This window comes from Filobasidium floriforme (genome assembly GCF_021052385.1).
Source record: "Filobasidium floriforme strain CBS 6241 chromosome Unknown HD553scaffold_6, whole genome shotgun sequence".
NCBI classification, from domain to species: Eukaryota; Fungi; Basidiomycota; class Tremellomycetes; order Filobasidiales; family Filobasidiaceae; genus Filobasidium; species Filobasidium floriforme.
This window is the reverse complement of record NW_025763627.1, coordinates 22,853-38,723: the sequence shown is the minus strand read 5'-3', so window position 1 is coordinate 38,723 and position 15,871 is coordinate 22,853. Positions and strand designations below refer to the sequence as shown.

Genomic DNA, 15,871 nt, shown 5'->3' with positions numbered 1-15,871 from the left:
TGCTGTGTACCGTGTACTTTGTGTCTTGTACTATACCGTACCATACAATAGGCTGAAACCGAGTTGAAGGTAGTATTCATTGAGGCTGAGAGAATACGGTACTGTACGGTCTCAAGGCGGAGGCGGGAGCGCGGGTGGAAGGTTTTGGAAGGTGATGTAAGTCGAGGCGAGGCGATGGTAAGGTGATATAGTACGATTTGATTAGATGGGATTCGATGGGATGCGATGAGATAGAGTGCAGTGCGGTGTAGTGTATGTAATGCGAATAAGAGCCGGTTGGCAGTGTCGATGTACTGTAAGAGATACAGTATCTTAAGTGTATGCTGTGAAGTACATTTCATATCATAAATCATACAACGTCCACACCGGAGGAGAAATCTAAGGGATTCCGGCAAGGACCGTGCTGTGCTGTGCTGTGCTGTGTGTCGGGATGAGATAAGATGAGATGCTTGATCCCTTCCGATCCGATTCCGCAGTACTAGGACCAGGACCAGGTTCAGGACCAGGACGGCTCGTTATCAGTAATGTAAAAGAATGCGCTCTGATCACTCATGCCAAATGCTCATCAAACCACGGATCTATTCGACGGTCGAGGATCGAGGGTGGAGGGTTGAGGGTGGAGGGTTGAGGGTGGAGGGTTGAGGGTGGAGACAATCTCACCTCGCCTTGCAATAATACATTTTGTTAGCGTCCAATGGGGTGGGACCGGGTCGGGGATCCGATCTCTCGAGCCCCTATACTGTATACTGTAAGCCGAGCTTCGAACCTTTGAGACGCTGCGGCGCTCGGCGGGCAACAGAGTCGACGCGATAAGAGGATGCATACTATGCTATGCTATGCTGTAGATTACGGTACGGTACGATATGGATTGGGGGTACGATATGGATCTGGACCGATGGAGAGAGGGGTCGTTTGTTGGGGCGATTGATGACTGCATGACAGATGTTTGGCAGAGTCAAAAGAGTCTTTTCTTTTTGCCTAGTTGCGATGTCACAGAATACGATGGCTGCATGGCTGAACACTGAAAGCGCCTTCCGGTTAGCTAGGTAGACATCGGTTGGCTATGCTACTACAAGGGGGTCTAGATACAGTAGACGTCGGCGCTGTGCTTATGTAGGTCGCGAAGTCACGTGACACCCCCACACTCTTCTCATGGCGACGTCCTCGTCGCTGTCGATGTCGTTGATCGAACTCGTTTCACTTCTTTTAAATACCAAACTCAAATAAAACCCAAAACCCACTAATCCCCGTTCCCGTCCATTCTGTCCCCTTCCTCTATCCCTCTCCACGCTCCCTTCCACGCTCGTAAGCGATCGAATCCGACTCTTCCGACTTGTTCACCATCGGGAGTAGCGAGATACGCAGACGACCTAGAAAGTTCGGTGATCCTGTACGGACCGGTCCATTTCATCCGAAGTTTCTTTGATGTGTCGTGGGTTGCGTCCCTACTCTCGTCGTATCGTTGTACCAATTGTCCGACTTCGAACATGCGAGCGCCCCTGTTTGGCTTGCCTCGTCTTTCGATGTCCTCGTCCCTGGCCTCCACTGCTTCTCTCCTCAAATGAACACCGTCGTTCACCGCTTCTGCCATGTCGACTGGAATCGGCCTATCGTCTGTTTTGCCGAACAAAACCTCTCGAGGACTGTATCCTCCGAGCAGGTCCATCTTTCTGTCGTTCAGCGCGGTAATCGCCTTTTGAAACCAGTTCGGCCAACTTCGGAAGCTTTCGTCCCTTATCGCCGACGCCGGATCCAGTCCCTCAGTCGGGGTTTGGACCAAACGGCGCAACCTCTCCAAGACCAGGTGATTGGCGTTCTCGGCTAGGCCCACATGTGCGTAGGGCGCAGACGGTACGATAGCGCATTTCTCTCCTAAGTAGCTCTTGACTTTTGCGTTGATGAAGTGCGATCCATTGTCGCATACCAGCTCCGATGGCAACATGTATCGATTGCGGAGGTCTTCGAGCGCTTCGATCGTCGTTTCTCCGGACGCGGGGCGTTTGAACGTCCATCCCCAGATGAACTTCGTGAATACGTCGACTGCGATCAGCGCTACTCGGTGCCCCTCATCTGAATTAGGCAAAGATAAGTAGTCCGCTGCGACGAGCTCAAACGGTGCGTAACGAGCCGTCTCCCATAAGAGCGCGTTTCGCGTTTTCGGGCCGAATCCCATGCAGGTGCTGCACGTTTCGATCGCGTTCCGTAGGTCCTTGGTTATGGAAGACCAAGTTTCGCTCTGTTCGATGTAGGATCGCGACTTCTTCATGCCCCAGTGCCCGCACTCCTGATGCGCTATCCGAGCTCGCACGCTGCCCTCTCTACAAGTCAGCACCTTGAGAGGCTTCAGCGTAACTCTGTTCTTGGTCCAGAGCTGTCCGTCTTCCAGCCAGAAGTCCTTCGCCTTCCGTTTGACCACATCGGCCTCGGCATCGATCAACTTGCTCAGAAACATTACTATCGGGTAGTAAGGGTCTCCTTGAAATCGTTTGCGCAGAGCCTCGTTCCCGTCCTTGTCGATCCACCTCACTTCTACGCCTTTGGTATCCGCGTGCAAAGTAATCTCGGGACCTTCTTGGGTAGGATTGCGACTGAGGTAATCTGCGACTACGTTTTGGCGCCCGGGCTTGTGACGATACTCGATGATCGTCGACTGAAAGATGGCTTCCTTCCAAGCCACTTGTTCGAAACTCGGTTTATCGTTGTTGAGTAATCCACGGACGGCCGAACAGTCGGTATGTAAGATGATAGGCTGTCCGAATATCAAGGGTCTGAATTTGTCCAAGGCCCACTTCGCTCCCGCCAATTCGAGCTTGAACGAGTGTTTCAAGCTTTCCGTAGGCGTGGCGATCTTTGAAGCGTACGCGATGGTACAGACTTTGCCTCCTCGCGTTTGAAACAAATGAGCTCCGAACCCTCTCGCGCAGGCGTCAACCGCTACCTCGAACGGCTCGCCGTACACCGGAGGATGTACGATCGGGTACTCCGACAGTATCTTTTTCAAGCGATCAAACGCCTCCAATCTTTCGGGCTTTTCCATCTCTGTAACGATATCCTTTTCCTCGAGGGCGCGCTTCAATTTGCCTCTTCCTTGTCGGTTCTCCACTTTCAGATCTCGCAACAGTTCGAGTAAAGGAGCCGCAATCAAGGAGAAGTCTTTGATCATTGGTCTAAAGTACCCGCATTTGTTGATAAACGAGAGTAAACCGAGGGCCGTCGTCGGAACTGGCAACTCCAGGATAGCTGCTACCTTCTCTTTGTCAGGCTCGACCCCGGCCTGTGAGATCACCTGTCCGCCTAGCGTTGTCTTTGAGACGAATAGTTTTGTCTTCTTCGGCGAGAAACGAACTTTATGTGAGATCGCCCTCTTCAACAGCGCTTCTAACTGCTGGATCCCTTTCGAGAAGTCGTTGCAACTCGAAAAGAAGTCGTCCATCCATACATCCCACTCTAGGTCCATGATCATCTTGGCTGACCCGACCTGTTGTGTTCCTGGGGAACCCGAGAGCCCTTGTGGCATCCTTGTGTAGCAGAAATGCCCCTTCCCCGGCACATAGAACGCGGTATAGGGCTGCTATAAGGCCTGGCAGCCGACCTGCCGGGTCTTGAGGTAATAAGGTCGCGGGACTGGGGAAAGGTAACGATAGGCATAGTAATGTAATAACGGATGTCTAACTACTACAAGGTACTAGTTAGACGTCTACGAGAACATCTCCTAAAAGGTCTCCGAGAGAGTCCCCGAGAGGGTCTCCGAACGAGACCCCGAGGCGACGCGCACCATAGGTCGCGCGTCACGTGACGCCTATAATAGGATCCCCCTCCTAGATGCGAGCTCCGAACGCATCAAGCATCGCCGTACTCTTGACGGCCCGGTACCGGCAACTCAGGGTGTCGCTTATGGAATTCCAGCACCAGCGTGTCGTTGTGGTGGAAGTCCGAGGGGCTAACCCACTCGTTGTGCTCGTCCCCATACCCCTCGAAGCGCACGTAGTACTGAGTCCTACGCCCGGCGCGCGTCGAACGCAACTCCTTGGAGTGTACGATTTCCGATACCACCCACCCCAAATCCCCGGTGTCCAGCACCTCTGGCTCAGGGGGTGGGTCTACTGCTCTCCCAGGAAGCTCGTTCGGCTTGTACGGGATTAGCAGCGAGACATGGAACACCGGGTGGATCCTACGCATCCCCGGTGTCAACTCCAAACGTCGCGCCATGCGACCTTCTCCTACGACCTCCGTGATCTTGAACGGGCCGTAGGTCTTCCATTCCAACTTCTTGTTCGGCCTCACGGTATTGACGTGGGCCGACGACAACATCACCATGTCGCCAACATTGTACCCCTCGTCCGGTACCGCCGTACGCTTCCGATTCGCGTACTTCGCCATATCCTCTCGGGCCTGTCTCAACGCGACATTAACAGACTCCCAGATGTTGTTCATCCGCTCTCTGTACTCCTGTATCGACTCCACAGCCGAATCCTTGGCGATAGGCATGGGGAGTTCGACGGCGTGCTCCCGCCCTTCCGATGCCATGAACGGCGACATACCGATCGCCGAGTGTTTCGAGTTGTTGTAGGCGAACTCCGCCATGGGCAACAAATCGGTCCAGTCGTCCTGCTGGTAATTGACGTACGTCCGCAAGTACTGTTCGAGCGTCGAGTTACTGCGCTCCGTCTGACCATCCGTCTGGGGGTGGAAGGGGGTCGAATAACTAGGCTCGACACCGGACAACTCACAGAACTCCCTCCAGAACCTCGATGTGAACAGCGTTCCCCTGTCCGAGATGATCTGCCGGGGAAATCCATGCAATCGTACCCACTCCTGCAGGAACATCTGCGCCAACACCTTGGCGTCGTTGTCCTTCCGACAAGGCACGAAATGTGCCCGCTTGCTGAAGCGGTCGACGATCACCAGGATCGCGTTCGAACCCCTCGACTCCGGTAGGTCCGTGATATGGTCCCACGTGATCGACTGGTAGGGTTCCGTCTCCGCCTTCAGGGGAGCCAGCTCCCCGACTGGCTTGGCCCTTGGCCTCCGATTCCTCTGGCACTTGTCGCAGCTAGCCACATACTGGCTAATCCACGCCTTCATACCCGGCCAGTAGAAATCTCTACTCACCAGGTCCTCCGTCTTGTCCCGCCCGTAGTGTCCGGCGGTTTTCCCATCATGGAGCCTTTTCAAGAGCTCCGTCTTCAAGCTTCCCGCATCGGGAACATACACCAGCCCGTCGTACATGAGCGCGCCTCCCGGGCTCAGGCTGTACCGACTATTCGTCAAGGTTCCCTCCTTGACGCCTTTGATCAGGTCTCTCGCGACCGGATCTTCTTGTCCCGCAGGGATCAACGCTTTCAAAAACCAATCCCCTATGACGGGGATCGTTCCGCACAACCTCAACGGGGGTTGTACCGTCGCTGCGCTGACCACCAACGCGTCTGCATTAACGGGGCGCAGCAGGGTCTCTGCCTGCTTGGGCTCCGTCTCTTCCATCAACTCCTCTCTCCTGCTGAGCGCGTCAGCCTTCCCGTTCTCTGTCCCCGGCTTGTACTCCAACGTGTACGAGATTTGGTTCAGCAGTTGAGACCATCTCGCTTGTCGGTGGGACAACATCTTGTCCTTCTTGAAATACTCCAGGTTCTTGTGATCCGTAAGGATCCTCACCGGGAACTTCCCGTCTAGGTAATGCCGCCATATCTGGCAGCAGTACACGATGGCAAGCAGCTCGCGATCGTGTACGTCGTAGTTTCGTTGAGCCGGCGTAAGGCTCTTCGACATGAACGCCACGGGATGTAGTTTCCCGTCGTCCCCTACCTGCGACATCACCGCTCCCATCGCACCTGACGATGCGTCCGTCTCCAGTACCACCTGGCGCTCCTCGTCGTAATGAGCGAGGATGGGCGCCTCGGTGAACGCCTTCTTCAACTCCTTGAAGGCAGCATCCGCTGACTCCGGCCAGTGGTACTTCACCCCTTTCTTCGTCAAGGCCGTCATGCCTTGAATCTTCTTGGAGTAGTTCTGAATGAACCGGCGATAGTAATTCGCGAACCCCAAGAACGACTGCAGGCCTCGAATATTTCGGGGCGCCGCCCATTCCAACACCGACTTCACCTTCGACGGATTCATGCTGACCCCCGTAGGGGCAATATCATACCCCAAGAACTCCGTCGCCGTCGTGTCAAACTCACACTTCTCCGCCTTTGCGTACAGGCCATTCGCCTGTAGCCTCCTCAGCACTTCCCGTACGTGCTCGTCGTGTGTCTCCTGATCGGCGGAGTAAATCAATATGTCGTCTAAATAGACGACCACACACACGTCTAACATGTCCTGGAAGACCTGATTCATCCAGCGCTGGAACGTCGCCGGCGCGTTTGTCAAACCGAATGGCATGACGAGACATTCGAACAGACCATATCGTGTCGTGAACGCGGTCTTCCAAACATCCTCCTCTTTGACCCTCAGGAGGTTGTACGCTCCCCTCAGGTCCATCTTCGTATATACCTTCGATCCCCGTAGGCGATCTAAGGTCTCCGAGATAAGCGGCAGGGGGGTCCTGTCCTTCTCGGTAATTTCGTTGAGGCGGCGGTAATCAATACACAGCCTCAATTCACCCCCTTTCTTCGGTACGAACAGTACCGGACTCGAACACGAGGATTTCGAGGGTCGAATAAACCCTTTCGCCTGGTTCTCCGCCAACCACGCCTTGAGAGCGTCCGTCTCCTTCTGCGAGTGGTTGTACAACTTCCCATACGTGGGAGTTGTCCCAGGCTTCAGCTCGATCGCATGATCGATCGAGCGCTTCGGAGGCAGCGAGTCTGCCTTCGTCTTGGAGAACGCTCCGAGGTACTCATGGTACTTCTTCGGCACAACGTCTCGCAACTTCTCCATGTACTCGGGAGGATCGAGTTCGTTTTGAATCGAGTCGGTGGGCTTGACGTCCCAGTCCCACAGGTCCGGCCTGCGGGCCCGCTCCTCATCCTCCCTCGTCATCTGCATTTGAGCCACCACGAGATTCTCCGTGATCGGCTCCTTCATTCTCGACAGCGGATCGATATTCCGCGTTTCTATCTCCACCTCGTCGGGGGAGCATACTACCTCTACCTTCTTGACGCATCCCTTCTTCAAACAGTCGTCCGCGAAGGTGACCGTATTCGTATCCCACTGGATGTGTGGGCTATGGTGTCGTAACCATGTAATCCCGAGGACCGCCGCGTACCCACACAAATCCGTCAAGAAGAACTCCGCCTTCTCTTGGTGCAATCCTGTCCGCACAATAGCATGTGCCTTCTGGGTGATCTGACCACCCACTATCTCTCTTCCGTCGATGACCGTGACGGTCCTAGGGTTCTCTAGGTCTATCACATCAAAGTTATGGATCCTCGCGAACGTCCGATCCATGAACATACCCGTGGCCCCCGAATCTACCATCATCACTGCCTGCACAGGAATCCCCTGCGGGTAGAACACTCCTACCAGAGTGAGGTGGCTCTCCGGACCACTAGGGTTACCGTGTCACGAACCTAGTAACACCCGACGACAAGGTATCACGAAACACGATTCGACATCGGATCCGTCTACAACCAGCCTTTGACACGTCATGGAGGTTATCACACGCGACGAATCACGAAACACGAATCGACAAGCGCGCGCGCGCTTCAGCATCCGTCATCTCGTTCATCCCGACACTTGACACGTCATGCGATTCACAAATCGGCCTTGTCAAGTTATCCGAGGTAACCGACCTCACCGGAGGTGACAGGTACAAGGACGAAATCAAGAACGATACGTTGGGGAAACCGACATCGAAGGAACGGACGTCTGCCTACACAAAAGACGAAACGACCTTAGACAGGGACGGGAAGTAATTACAAGGTCCAACACAGGGACGGAAGACGAATCGACAATCGTCGATCAATAAAAGACAAAAGCAAAAACAAGGAACGATATCTGACTTAGACGATACGCCGGTGATTGAAAGACATTGAGGATCGACCACCGACGTTCTCCACCTTTGCCAAAACAACGGCGGACGGTTCACCAAGATGAGAAGGACGTAGGACGACCTTAGCATTGAATCGGGTAATGTGACGGACCTTAGAGAACAGACGGGGACCTAGGTGAAGTCAACAGCAGGCGTGCTTTCCCTTTCCGGTTTACTCGAGTAAGGACGAAAGACGATTCGTTGGACGATCGTTGGGGAAGCACGAAAGGAGAAACGAGCGCAGTACTTATAGCTCGATAGGATAGAAGAACGATAGCAGTTGTATCCTTTCGACTAGAAGTTCAAGCTCGTTATTACATTCGAATCTTAGCATACGCTAGACGAAGAGGTTACAAACAAAGACTACAGAACAACATTTTCCACCGCCTTACCCCTTATCGAGCACGCAGTGCACGGCTACTCGTTAAGTACACTTCCCTATTTCTTTACCCCTGCGTACGACGAAGTGGTATTGGTTCTTAAGTCGATACGTAGGACGAATCGACTATCGCGACTAGCTACCGCACAGAGACCTACACGAGTGACGATTATCGAATCGTAGTAACCACTCACACCAACCGGACGAATTACGATTGACGAATCGTTATTCAAGGATCTTAAGGCAACGGCTAAAGATCGACCAGCACCAAACGAAGCACGATTCTCGTCCTGAGAGCTCTGACTAGAAAATACATCCGATCAAGCAGACCTAACACCGAGGTTCTACCTAGTCGTAACAGCGCTAGCACCAATGTGCAGCGGGATCCCATCACTACCCCTTTTCGCGTTCCCAGCCGGGGTCCTTTGGTGATCCGTTATTCTATAAGGCCTGGCAGCCGACCTGCCGGGTCTTGAGGTAATAAGGTCGCGGGACTGGGGAAAGGTAACGATAGGCATAGTAATGTAATAACGGATGTCTAACTACTACAAGGTACTAGTTAGACGTCTACGAGAACATCTCCTAAAAGGTCTCCGAGAGAGTCCCCGAGAGGGTCTCCGAACGAGACCCCGAGGCGACGCGCACCATAGGTCGCGCGTCACGTGACGCCTATAATAGCTGCGCGCTCGGTGCAAGCGAGTATCCGAAGAACGCTCCCATCTGATCCAACACAAGTAGGAACTTCTTCCCACTGTGTTTCGCGGTCATGTCGTGGAGGTTGCCCGGGAGATATGGTGCGCAGCGAATGTTCCGATTCAACGGGCGGAAGTCATGAACGACTCTGTACCTCGCCGTTGGGTCCGACTTTGCTTCGCTGTTCGTTGTACCACTTGACTCAGCGGTATCACGGTTGTTCTCAACTCTATCGGTGGGACTCACCGAGGGCATACGCAGGGGTGACCCCTGCCGCGTCGTGACACCTGAGATGGGCAGCTCAGGCGACGTCTCTAGGTGCGATTTCCCATCCATGCCCCTGCCCGGGTAATCCTTCAACGCTCCGTCTATCATGGCTTTAGCTCTGTCGTCCGGTATACTGGTATCCATCTTCTTCGGCGCGAGGATCACATCCGAGACACATCTGACCTGGTTGTGGTCGATGGGCCTGATGATTCCCGCCTCCAGGTTCGCATCCACGTGGGCGTACAACGCCTCCAGCTCTGGTTCCGAATATCGACCTCGCTTCGACCTGAGAGGTAGATTGCATTCGCCTACTTCGAAGTCGTGAACGCCAAGATCGGTCGGTTCGATGTCGTTGAGCGAAAGCGCGAACGCCTCGTGGTATTTCTTGATCATTGCTTCAACGATGCCTCTTTGCTGGTCGGTCAATTCGTCTCCGATGGTTACTTGAGTCAGGACTCTGTTCGCTCTATCGACTGCATCCACCGTGCAGGGCGTCAAGTCCGGTAAAACTCCAGTATCGTCATCGTCCACGATCACCGACCAGACCATATTTGGGTCATCATAGCTCTTCACCTCGTCACCGTAGGCCTTGAAAGCGACCGGCCCATCTTGCGTGTCGATGACTATCGTCCTAGTCCCGAAGTCCATGACTGCTCGAGTTTGTCGAAGGAAAGGTAATCCGAAAAGGACGTTCCAACTATCGTGGCTCTCCAGCACTTCGAAAGTCGTTGGCGCTTTGATCGATCCGTTCGCGTGTTGCATGATGACATTCGCTTTGACGGTGCCCTTACTCTTGTGGGGCGATCCATCAGCGACTGTGACCATCATAGTACTTGGCTTTAACGGTCCGATCCCGTCCTTGTGAAGACCGTAAAAGTCCCAGCTGATCACGTTGATTGCCGCACAGCTGTCTGCGAAACCTTTCCTCCCCGCTGAGAACGTATATCCGCCGATCTGCAACGTATGTGGTATCCCCAGGGGCGGCTGGACCCGAGCTTCTTCCTTGTACAAAGTCGTCCCCGCATCATTGTTCATCGTCTCTGTATGCTGTTCTCCCATCAGGTTCCTAACATCTGGCCTTACCGCTCTCACCTCCGCGCGTGCCGTCCCGATCCCAGAGGGTTCGTGCTTGTTCCGGGTCAGGGAGCCCTCTACTGCCCCAACCCGTAGTCGTTTTCCGAATCCAACCAACCTCGTCCCGTCTCTCGCACCTCCCAGCTCGGGGCGGACGAAAGGCCGTACTCGTAGTCTTCATCCATATCTCTGTACTCCGGTTCCCTATACGCAATCGATCTGATAGGCGCCGCCGCGTTTGCTCCGGTTCCGAAGCTGAAGGACCTATCAGCAATCTTTCGGGAAGAGACGTTGTACCTGTACCTCTGCTCCATCTGAGGCAAAGGGTTCCCGGTACAATCCCTCGATCGGTGTCCTCTCTGACCGCACCTATAGCACTCGCTGTTCCCGGCTGGTAGAGTCCCGGGTGTCAAGGGAAAGTTGCTCTCGGCTGGGGGATCGGATACGCCTGGGTGCGCCTTCATCCAACTGTCGATTCGTACTTGCTGATCAGGGGCCACGCTACCTTTGTTCATCCGACGGCTGCTGTCTTCCGGAGGTATGTTCTGATCGTCAAACGAACTGGATCCCGAGTAGGTGGCTTGCTGAGAGTACTGCGGCTGTCGCTGTTGGTAAGAGGAGTTGAAAGATCGTAGAGGTTGTTGAGGGCGATACTGTTGAGGTGAAGTCTGTGGCGAGAACGTGTACGAGTTCCTCCAGCCAGATCCCCTGTCGATCATGACGTTCCTCCTGACCTCGTCGACGTCCATCTCACCCATATCTCGCACGAAGTCCATGATCTCATCAAACTTGTATAGCCTTCGATTCTGAATCAGCCTTCGAGTATGGGCTCCCATGTTCGCCAGCAACGCCACCGCTTTCGAAGTCTCAGTCGTATCCTTCGGGATCTTCGTCAACAACTTCTCCACCTCTTCCACATACTTCCTGTTCCTAGATTTTCCATCTCGTACTACCCCAATGTCTTCATCAGCTAGCTTCATTTCGCTGAGCCGATTCAACGCGATCATTCCTTTCTCCGTATCCATCTCGTCCTTGCAAAACTTCTTCTTGAACGAATCGACCATCAACGGATAGTTTCCTCGCAGGCCGCTCGGGACCGATTCGAGCCACCGATCGGCCGCTGTATCCGGGTCCATCGCTGTCGCCAAATAGATTGCTTTTCGCTCGTCTACATCCTCCTTCAGCATCAACATCGCGGCTTCGAACTTCCTCAAGAAGAGTTTCGGTTCGCTACCGGAGAATCGAGGAATCGCCTCCATCTTGACTTGTGGGTACGTCTGAGTAGAAACTGGGGATATAGGAGAAGGGGGTGTAGGTGGTCTCGAACTCGGAGTGGGGCTGTGCCGTCGTTTTTGTGGCAAAGGGGGTCGAAAGGATGTTCGTACGGGTGTTTGTTGAACCGGTCTGGCGGTCCTATATGACCCTTCGCTGCTTTCACTACCCGAGTGGTTGTCGTTGAAGATGGTGCTAGCAGTCGCTGACGCTGTGATGTGTCGATCTGCCGTCGATGTCATCAACTACCAAATCGGGTGGCGGGAGAAAATTTTTTCGTGACGTGGTTCCGGGATCAGGTTCAGGTTCAGGGCTCCGGGCTCAGGCTCAAGTTCAACTAGGTACTGACCTTGTCTACACCAGCTTTAGCACGTCGACAGCTTGCGTCGCCATTAGCTAGGTAGACATCGGTTGGCTATGCTACTACAAGGGGGTCTAGATACAGTAGACGTCGGCGCTGTGCTTATGTAGGTCGCGAAGTCACGTGACACCGGCCTTCCGGGAGACTGAAACATGTCGGATCTCTCTCTTCTCTCTCTGCTCCGCACTCCATTCATCGGCCAAACCCGGGTTGCATGCCGGCATGGGGAACACCCGATTCTATTTCCGTCCATACGTCACGCGCTAGAATCAGTGATAGAGCTCCGAGACACCCCCTCCCAGCCCGATAGCCCCGCCGCGTGGACGAGGGCGATTCCGGAGGTCCCTCCACACAGGACGCCACTGGCGTCACCCCCTCCACCCCCGGTTGTCTGCCCCGTATGCCCTGGCCGGCGAGATATGGTGTGAAGTACAATGAATGCAACTACGTCATCGATTCCCGGGTCTGGTCTGAAGATCGGCAATCCATCTCTTGGAAATGAGAAATGAGGATGAAACGTCATCAATCGGTGATCGGGCAGCATAGGGCGGGGGGAGCAGGAGGGGGACTCCATGTGATCCCCCTCCCCCCTCGTTTCGGATCAGCTGATGGGATGGGATTTCGGTTGCGGAGCACATCGACCTCCTTGTCCCCCGCGGTTGACACAGGTCCACGCGAACGGGGCCGCCGAAGTTGCAAGCGTGCGAATGTCGGGGACGACGTTACGGGATGATGTGGTCCGTCATCCGTCAGCCCAGACCGGTTTCATATATAATATTCAAACATCCAGGTCGAGGGAGGTCGAAGTGGACAGGTCGAAAAGAAAAAGTCTGGACTGCTTTATTCAGAAATCGGACATTCAACACCTCTTGACTACAACTCGTTTGCCAACCTATAATCTTCTTCTGCAGAACCGAGTAGAGATCGTCTCATCTTCATCATCATGCTCGTCCGCGGAACCGTACGTCATGTCACCCGACCCGTTACCGTTACTCTTTGTCTTTGTCGTAAAAACATCTAGCTGACATCACGCATTGCCACTTCTGCCGTATCGTATCGTATCGTACCGTAGACTATCGGTCCGACGACCATCGTCCTGACCTTGTTGTCCTCGATGGGAGGTCTTCTTTTCGGGTGAGTCGCGAGTCGCATCGTCCAGTCCGCTTTCCGTATTTTCCTCGAGCTGACAATACTGCCACCCACACCCGCTTTGACCTTGTTTTATCAACTATCCACTCTTCCACTCTTCCCACGACTCCCACGACTCACGACTCCCAAACTCCAAAACCCCCAAACTCCATACCCCAAACCCCCAAACTGCAAATCCCAAACCACCAGCTACGACACCGGCCAAATCGCCGACATCCTCCTCATGGAAGACTTTCTCGACCGGTTCGCCCAGACCAACTCGGCCGGCGAAAAGGAATTCAGCGTCGTCAGAGAAGGCTTGGTTGTAGGGTTGTTGTCAATTGGGACTCTTATTGGAGCGATCGTGGGAAGGTATTTCAGCGATTATTTGGGGAGGAGGAAGGCGATTGCGATCTTTTGTGGGATGTTTAGTGTGGGGGTTTTGATTCAGGGTGAGTACACTTAGGGCGGGATTTCCTCCCGGGCTCGATCATTCGTCTTCTCGTTTCGATCGTCAAAATGTCGAAAAGCTCACACCTACACCTTGACCCTCTTTCGCCCCACCTCCTCCTGGACTTGGTAGTCACCGCCTTTACCTCCTGGGTCCAGATCATGATGGGCAGGTTCATCTCCGGATGGGGCGTAGGAGGCCTCTCAGCCGCCGTCCCGGTGTACCAGGCAGAGTCGGTCCCGAAACAGGTCAGGGGGGCGTGTACGAGTACTTATCAGTTGGCCATCACTCTGGGTAGTAAGTACGGCGTGTGGGCGAGGTTTACACCTCGTGGCAAGGAGAAGTGAGGCTGATGATGATGCGCGGTCGGCAGTCCTCCTCGCCTACGCCTTTTCGATTGGCACTCGGGAACTGGACAACTCGGGTTCTTGGCGAATCGTCATCGCCCTCGGACTCGTCTTCTGCCTCATCCTCGGCGTAGGCATCTTCTTCGTCCCCGAATCCCCTCGATGGTTGATAGAAAAGGGCCGGACGGAGGAAGCCCGTAGGGGGATGGCCCGTGTCAGAGGGCTGGATGAGAACCACCCGTTGGTCAACTCGGACTTTGACGAGCAGTGGGCCGCACACGAGCTGGATAAACGCGCGGGGACGGGCAGTTGGGTAGAGTGTTTCCTCGGGGAAGGCAAGGAGGTGCATAACAAGGCGCCTTATAGGACCATGGTTATGATCGTCATGATGGCGTTCCAGCAGTTGACCGGGGCGAACGTGAGTCCCGAGGGTTGTTTGCCCGGTGTGAAGGCGAGATTCTCGATCGTGGGCTGACAACGTGTGCGATTAGTACTTCTTCTATTACGGAGCTACCATCTTCCAGTCGGTCGGGATCGAGGACTCGTTTGTCACCCAGATCATCCTCGGAGCGATCAACGTGAGTTGTTTGATGTCCTGGTCTGGCGGCACGACGTCTATGCTGACGAAACGTCTGGGACTCTTTTTGCGCGCCCTCTAGTTTGTCTGCACGGTAAGTCCTCACTGGATCGATTCGCTGCATCCCCGCTCCCCCGAGCTGAACTTCATGACCTGACCCCCTGGTGACACCCGCAGTTCTTCGGTATCTGGGTCATGGGACGATTCTCTCGACGATGGCCATTGATCATCGGAGGTATCTGGCAATCCTGCTGGTTGTTCGTCTTTGCTGGAGCCGGTGTAGGAGGCAACCCGGAAGAGAAGAAGTACGGAACCTTGATGATCGTCTCGGCCGCGCTCTTCATCTTTTCGTACGCCTCGACCTGGGCGCCGGGGATTTGGATCTTGATCGGAGAGACCGGGACTCGAAAGAACGTGAGTGCAGGGGCAGGATCGGAAGGCTTGAGGTCGGTCGCTCATCCTCGTCTTTCTTTCGTGTCACGTAGCGATCACGTCAGGCCGCGTTAGGTACCGCTTCGAACTGGCTGTGGAACTTTTTGATCGTGAGCGCAATACCCCCCACCTGCACCACCCCACGATCGACTGCTGATCCGAGTCCGGCGTTTGCAGGCCTTCTTCACCCCCTTCATCACCAGAGAGATCAACTATGGCTACGGTTTCGTCTTTGCCGGTTGCAACCTCGCCGCCGCGGTCTTTACCTACTTTTTCCTGTACGAGTCTTCGGGGATCTCGTTGGAGATGATCGACGCCATGTACAGCGAACCGGGGTTGAAACCTTGGCAGTCCGGGAAGTGGGCGCCCGAGGTGAGTCTCGAGCCCGAGTGTGGCGTATGGGATATATCGATCGATTGCTCCAGGCTGATAGCTCAACCTCACATTCGACGACGCAGCCCTACGCCTCGAGAAAGGAAGCCATCAGGGACGAAAAGAGCAAGGGCGAATCGATGATGCTCGAACACAGCGAACATGGAGAGAACCGACGACGACGATTCGATTCGAGCGATTCGCAGAGGACCGCCGCTGGCCCCACTCCTGTTGCTGTGCACAACAAGAAGGCTCAGCCGGCTTGATCCACCTAAGAGCGTCATGCGTCATGCGTCATCGCTTGTGAGGCGAGATCGAAAGAAGAGGACGTTCGATTGTTACGTTATTACCATTCATAATCAGATTAAATTCAAGCTCTGAACTGTATCACTTCGGCTCGTACCGACCCTATGTATCCAAACAGAACAATATATGCAATGCTAGCCGAGTCTCGAATGCCGCCTTTTCTGCTTATCGAAAGTATATACAGTGCATCGATCTGGCTTGCCCGGCGATCCTCAATTGCTTGATCGTGACGCAACCCGGAGG

General features: G+C 54.3%; 3 protein-coding genes across 3 annotated transcripts; 1 reads left to right on the top strand and 2 right to left on the bottom strand.

The window, feature by feature from the left end:
* Positions 1–9,476: 9,476 nt before the first annotated feature.
* On the bottom strand, positions 9,477–9,776 carry HD553DRAFT_253951 (uncharacterized protein; the record flags this gene model as incomplete). The annotated part of the gene is made up of 1 exon (XM_046177338.1): positions 9,477–9,776. A coding segment is annotated over one exon (300 nt), but the record flags the coding sequence as incomplete, so codon positions are not given.
* A 683-nt stretch (positions 9,777–10,459) lies between these two features.
* Positions 10,460–11,641, bottom strand: HD553DRAFT_340375 (uncharacterized protein; the record flags this gene model as incomplete). Its single annotated transcript, XM_046182537.1, has 1 exon — positions 10,460–11,641. One exon carries the CDS (start codon positions 11,639–11,641, stop codon positions 10,460–10,462), a length of 1,182 nt encoding a protein of 393 aa, XP_046037962.1.
* A 1,343-nt stretch (positions 11,642–12,984) lies between these two features.
* HD553DRAFT_307703 (general substrate transporter) lies at positions 12,985–15,773 on the top strand. Its single transcript, XM_046179456.1, has 10 exons — positions 12,985–13,149; positions 13,354–13,595; positions 13,727–13,891; positions 13,968–14,359; positions 14,433–14,519; positions 14,601–14,612; positions 14,696–14,932; positions 15,004–15,060; positions 15,128–15,322; positions 15,409–15,773. The coding sequence occupies exons 1-10, from the start codon at positions 13,130–13,132 to the stop codon at positions 15,586–15,588; spliced, it is 1,587 nt and encodes a 528-aa protein (XP_046037961.1). The 5' UTR covers positions 12,985–13,129; the 3' UTR covers positions 15,589–15,773.
* The last annotated feature ends 98 nt before the right edge of the window (positions 15,774–15,871 follow it).

Coding starts and splice junctions, on each gene's coding strand:
- HD553DRAFT_307703 (XM_046179456.1), top strand. CDS start 13,130: ATGGGAGGTCTTCTTTTCGG. Junction 13,150..13,353: donor ATGGGAGGTCTTCTTTTCGG/GTGAGTCGCGAG, acceptor CCAAACCACCAG/CTACGACACCGGCCAAATCG. Junction 13,596..13,726: donor TGTGGGGGTTTTGATTCAGG/GTGAGTACACTT, acceptor TGGACTTGGTAG/TCACCGCCTTTACCTCCTGG.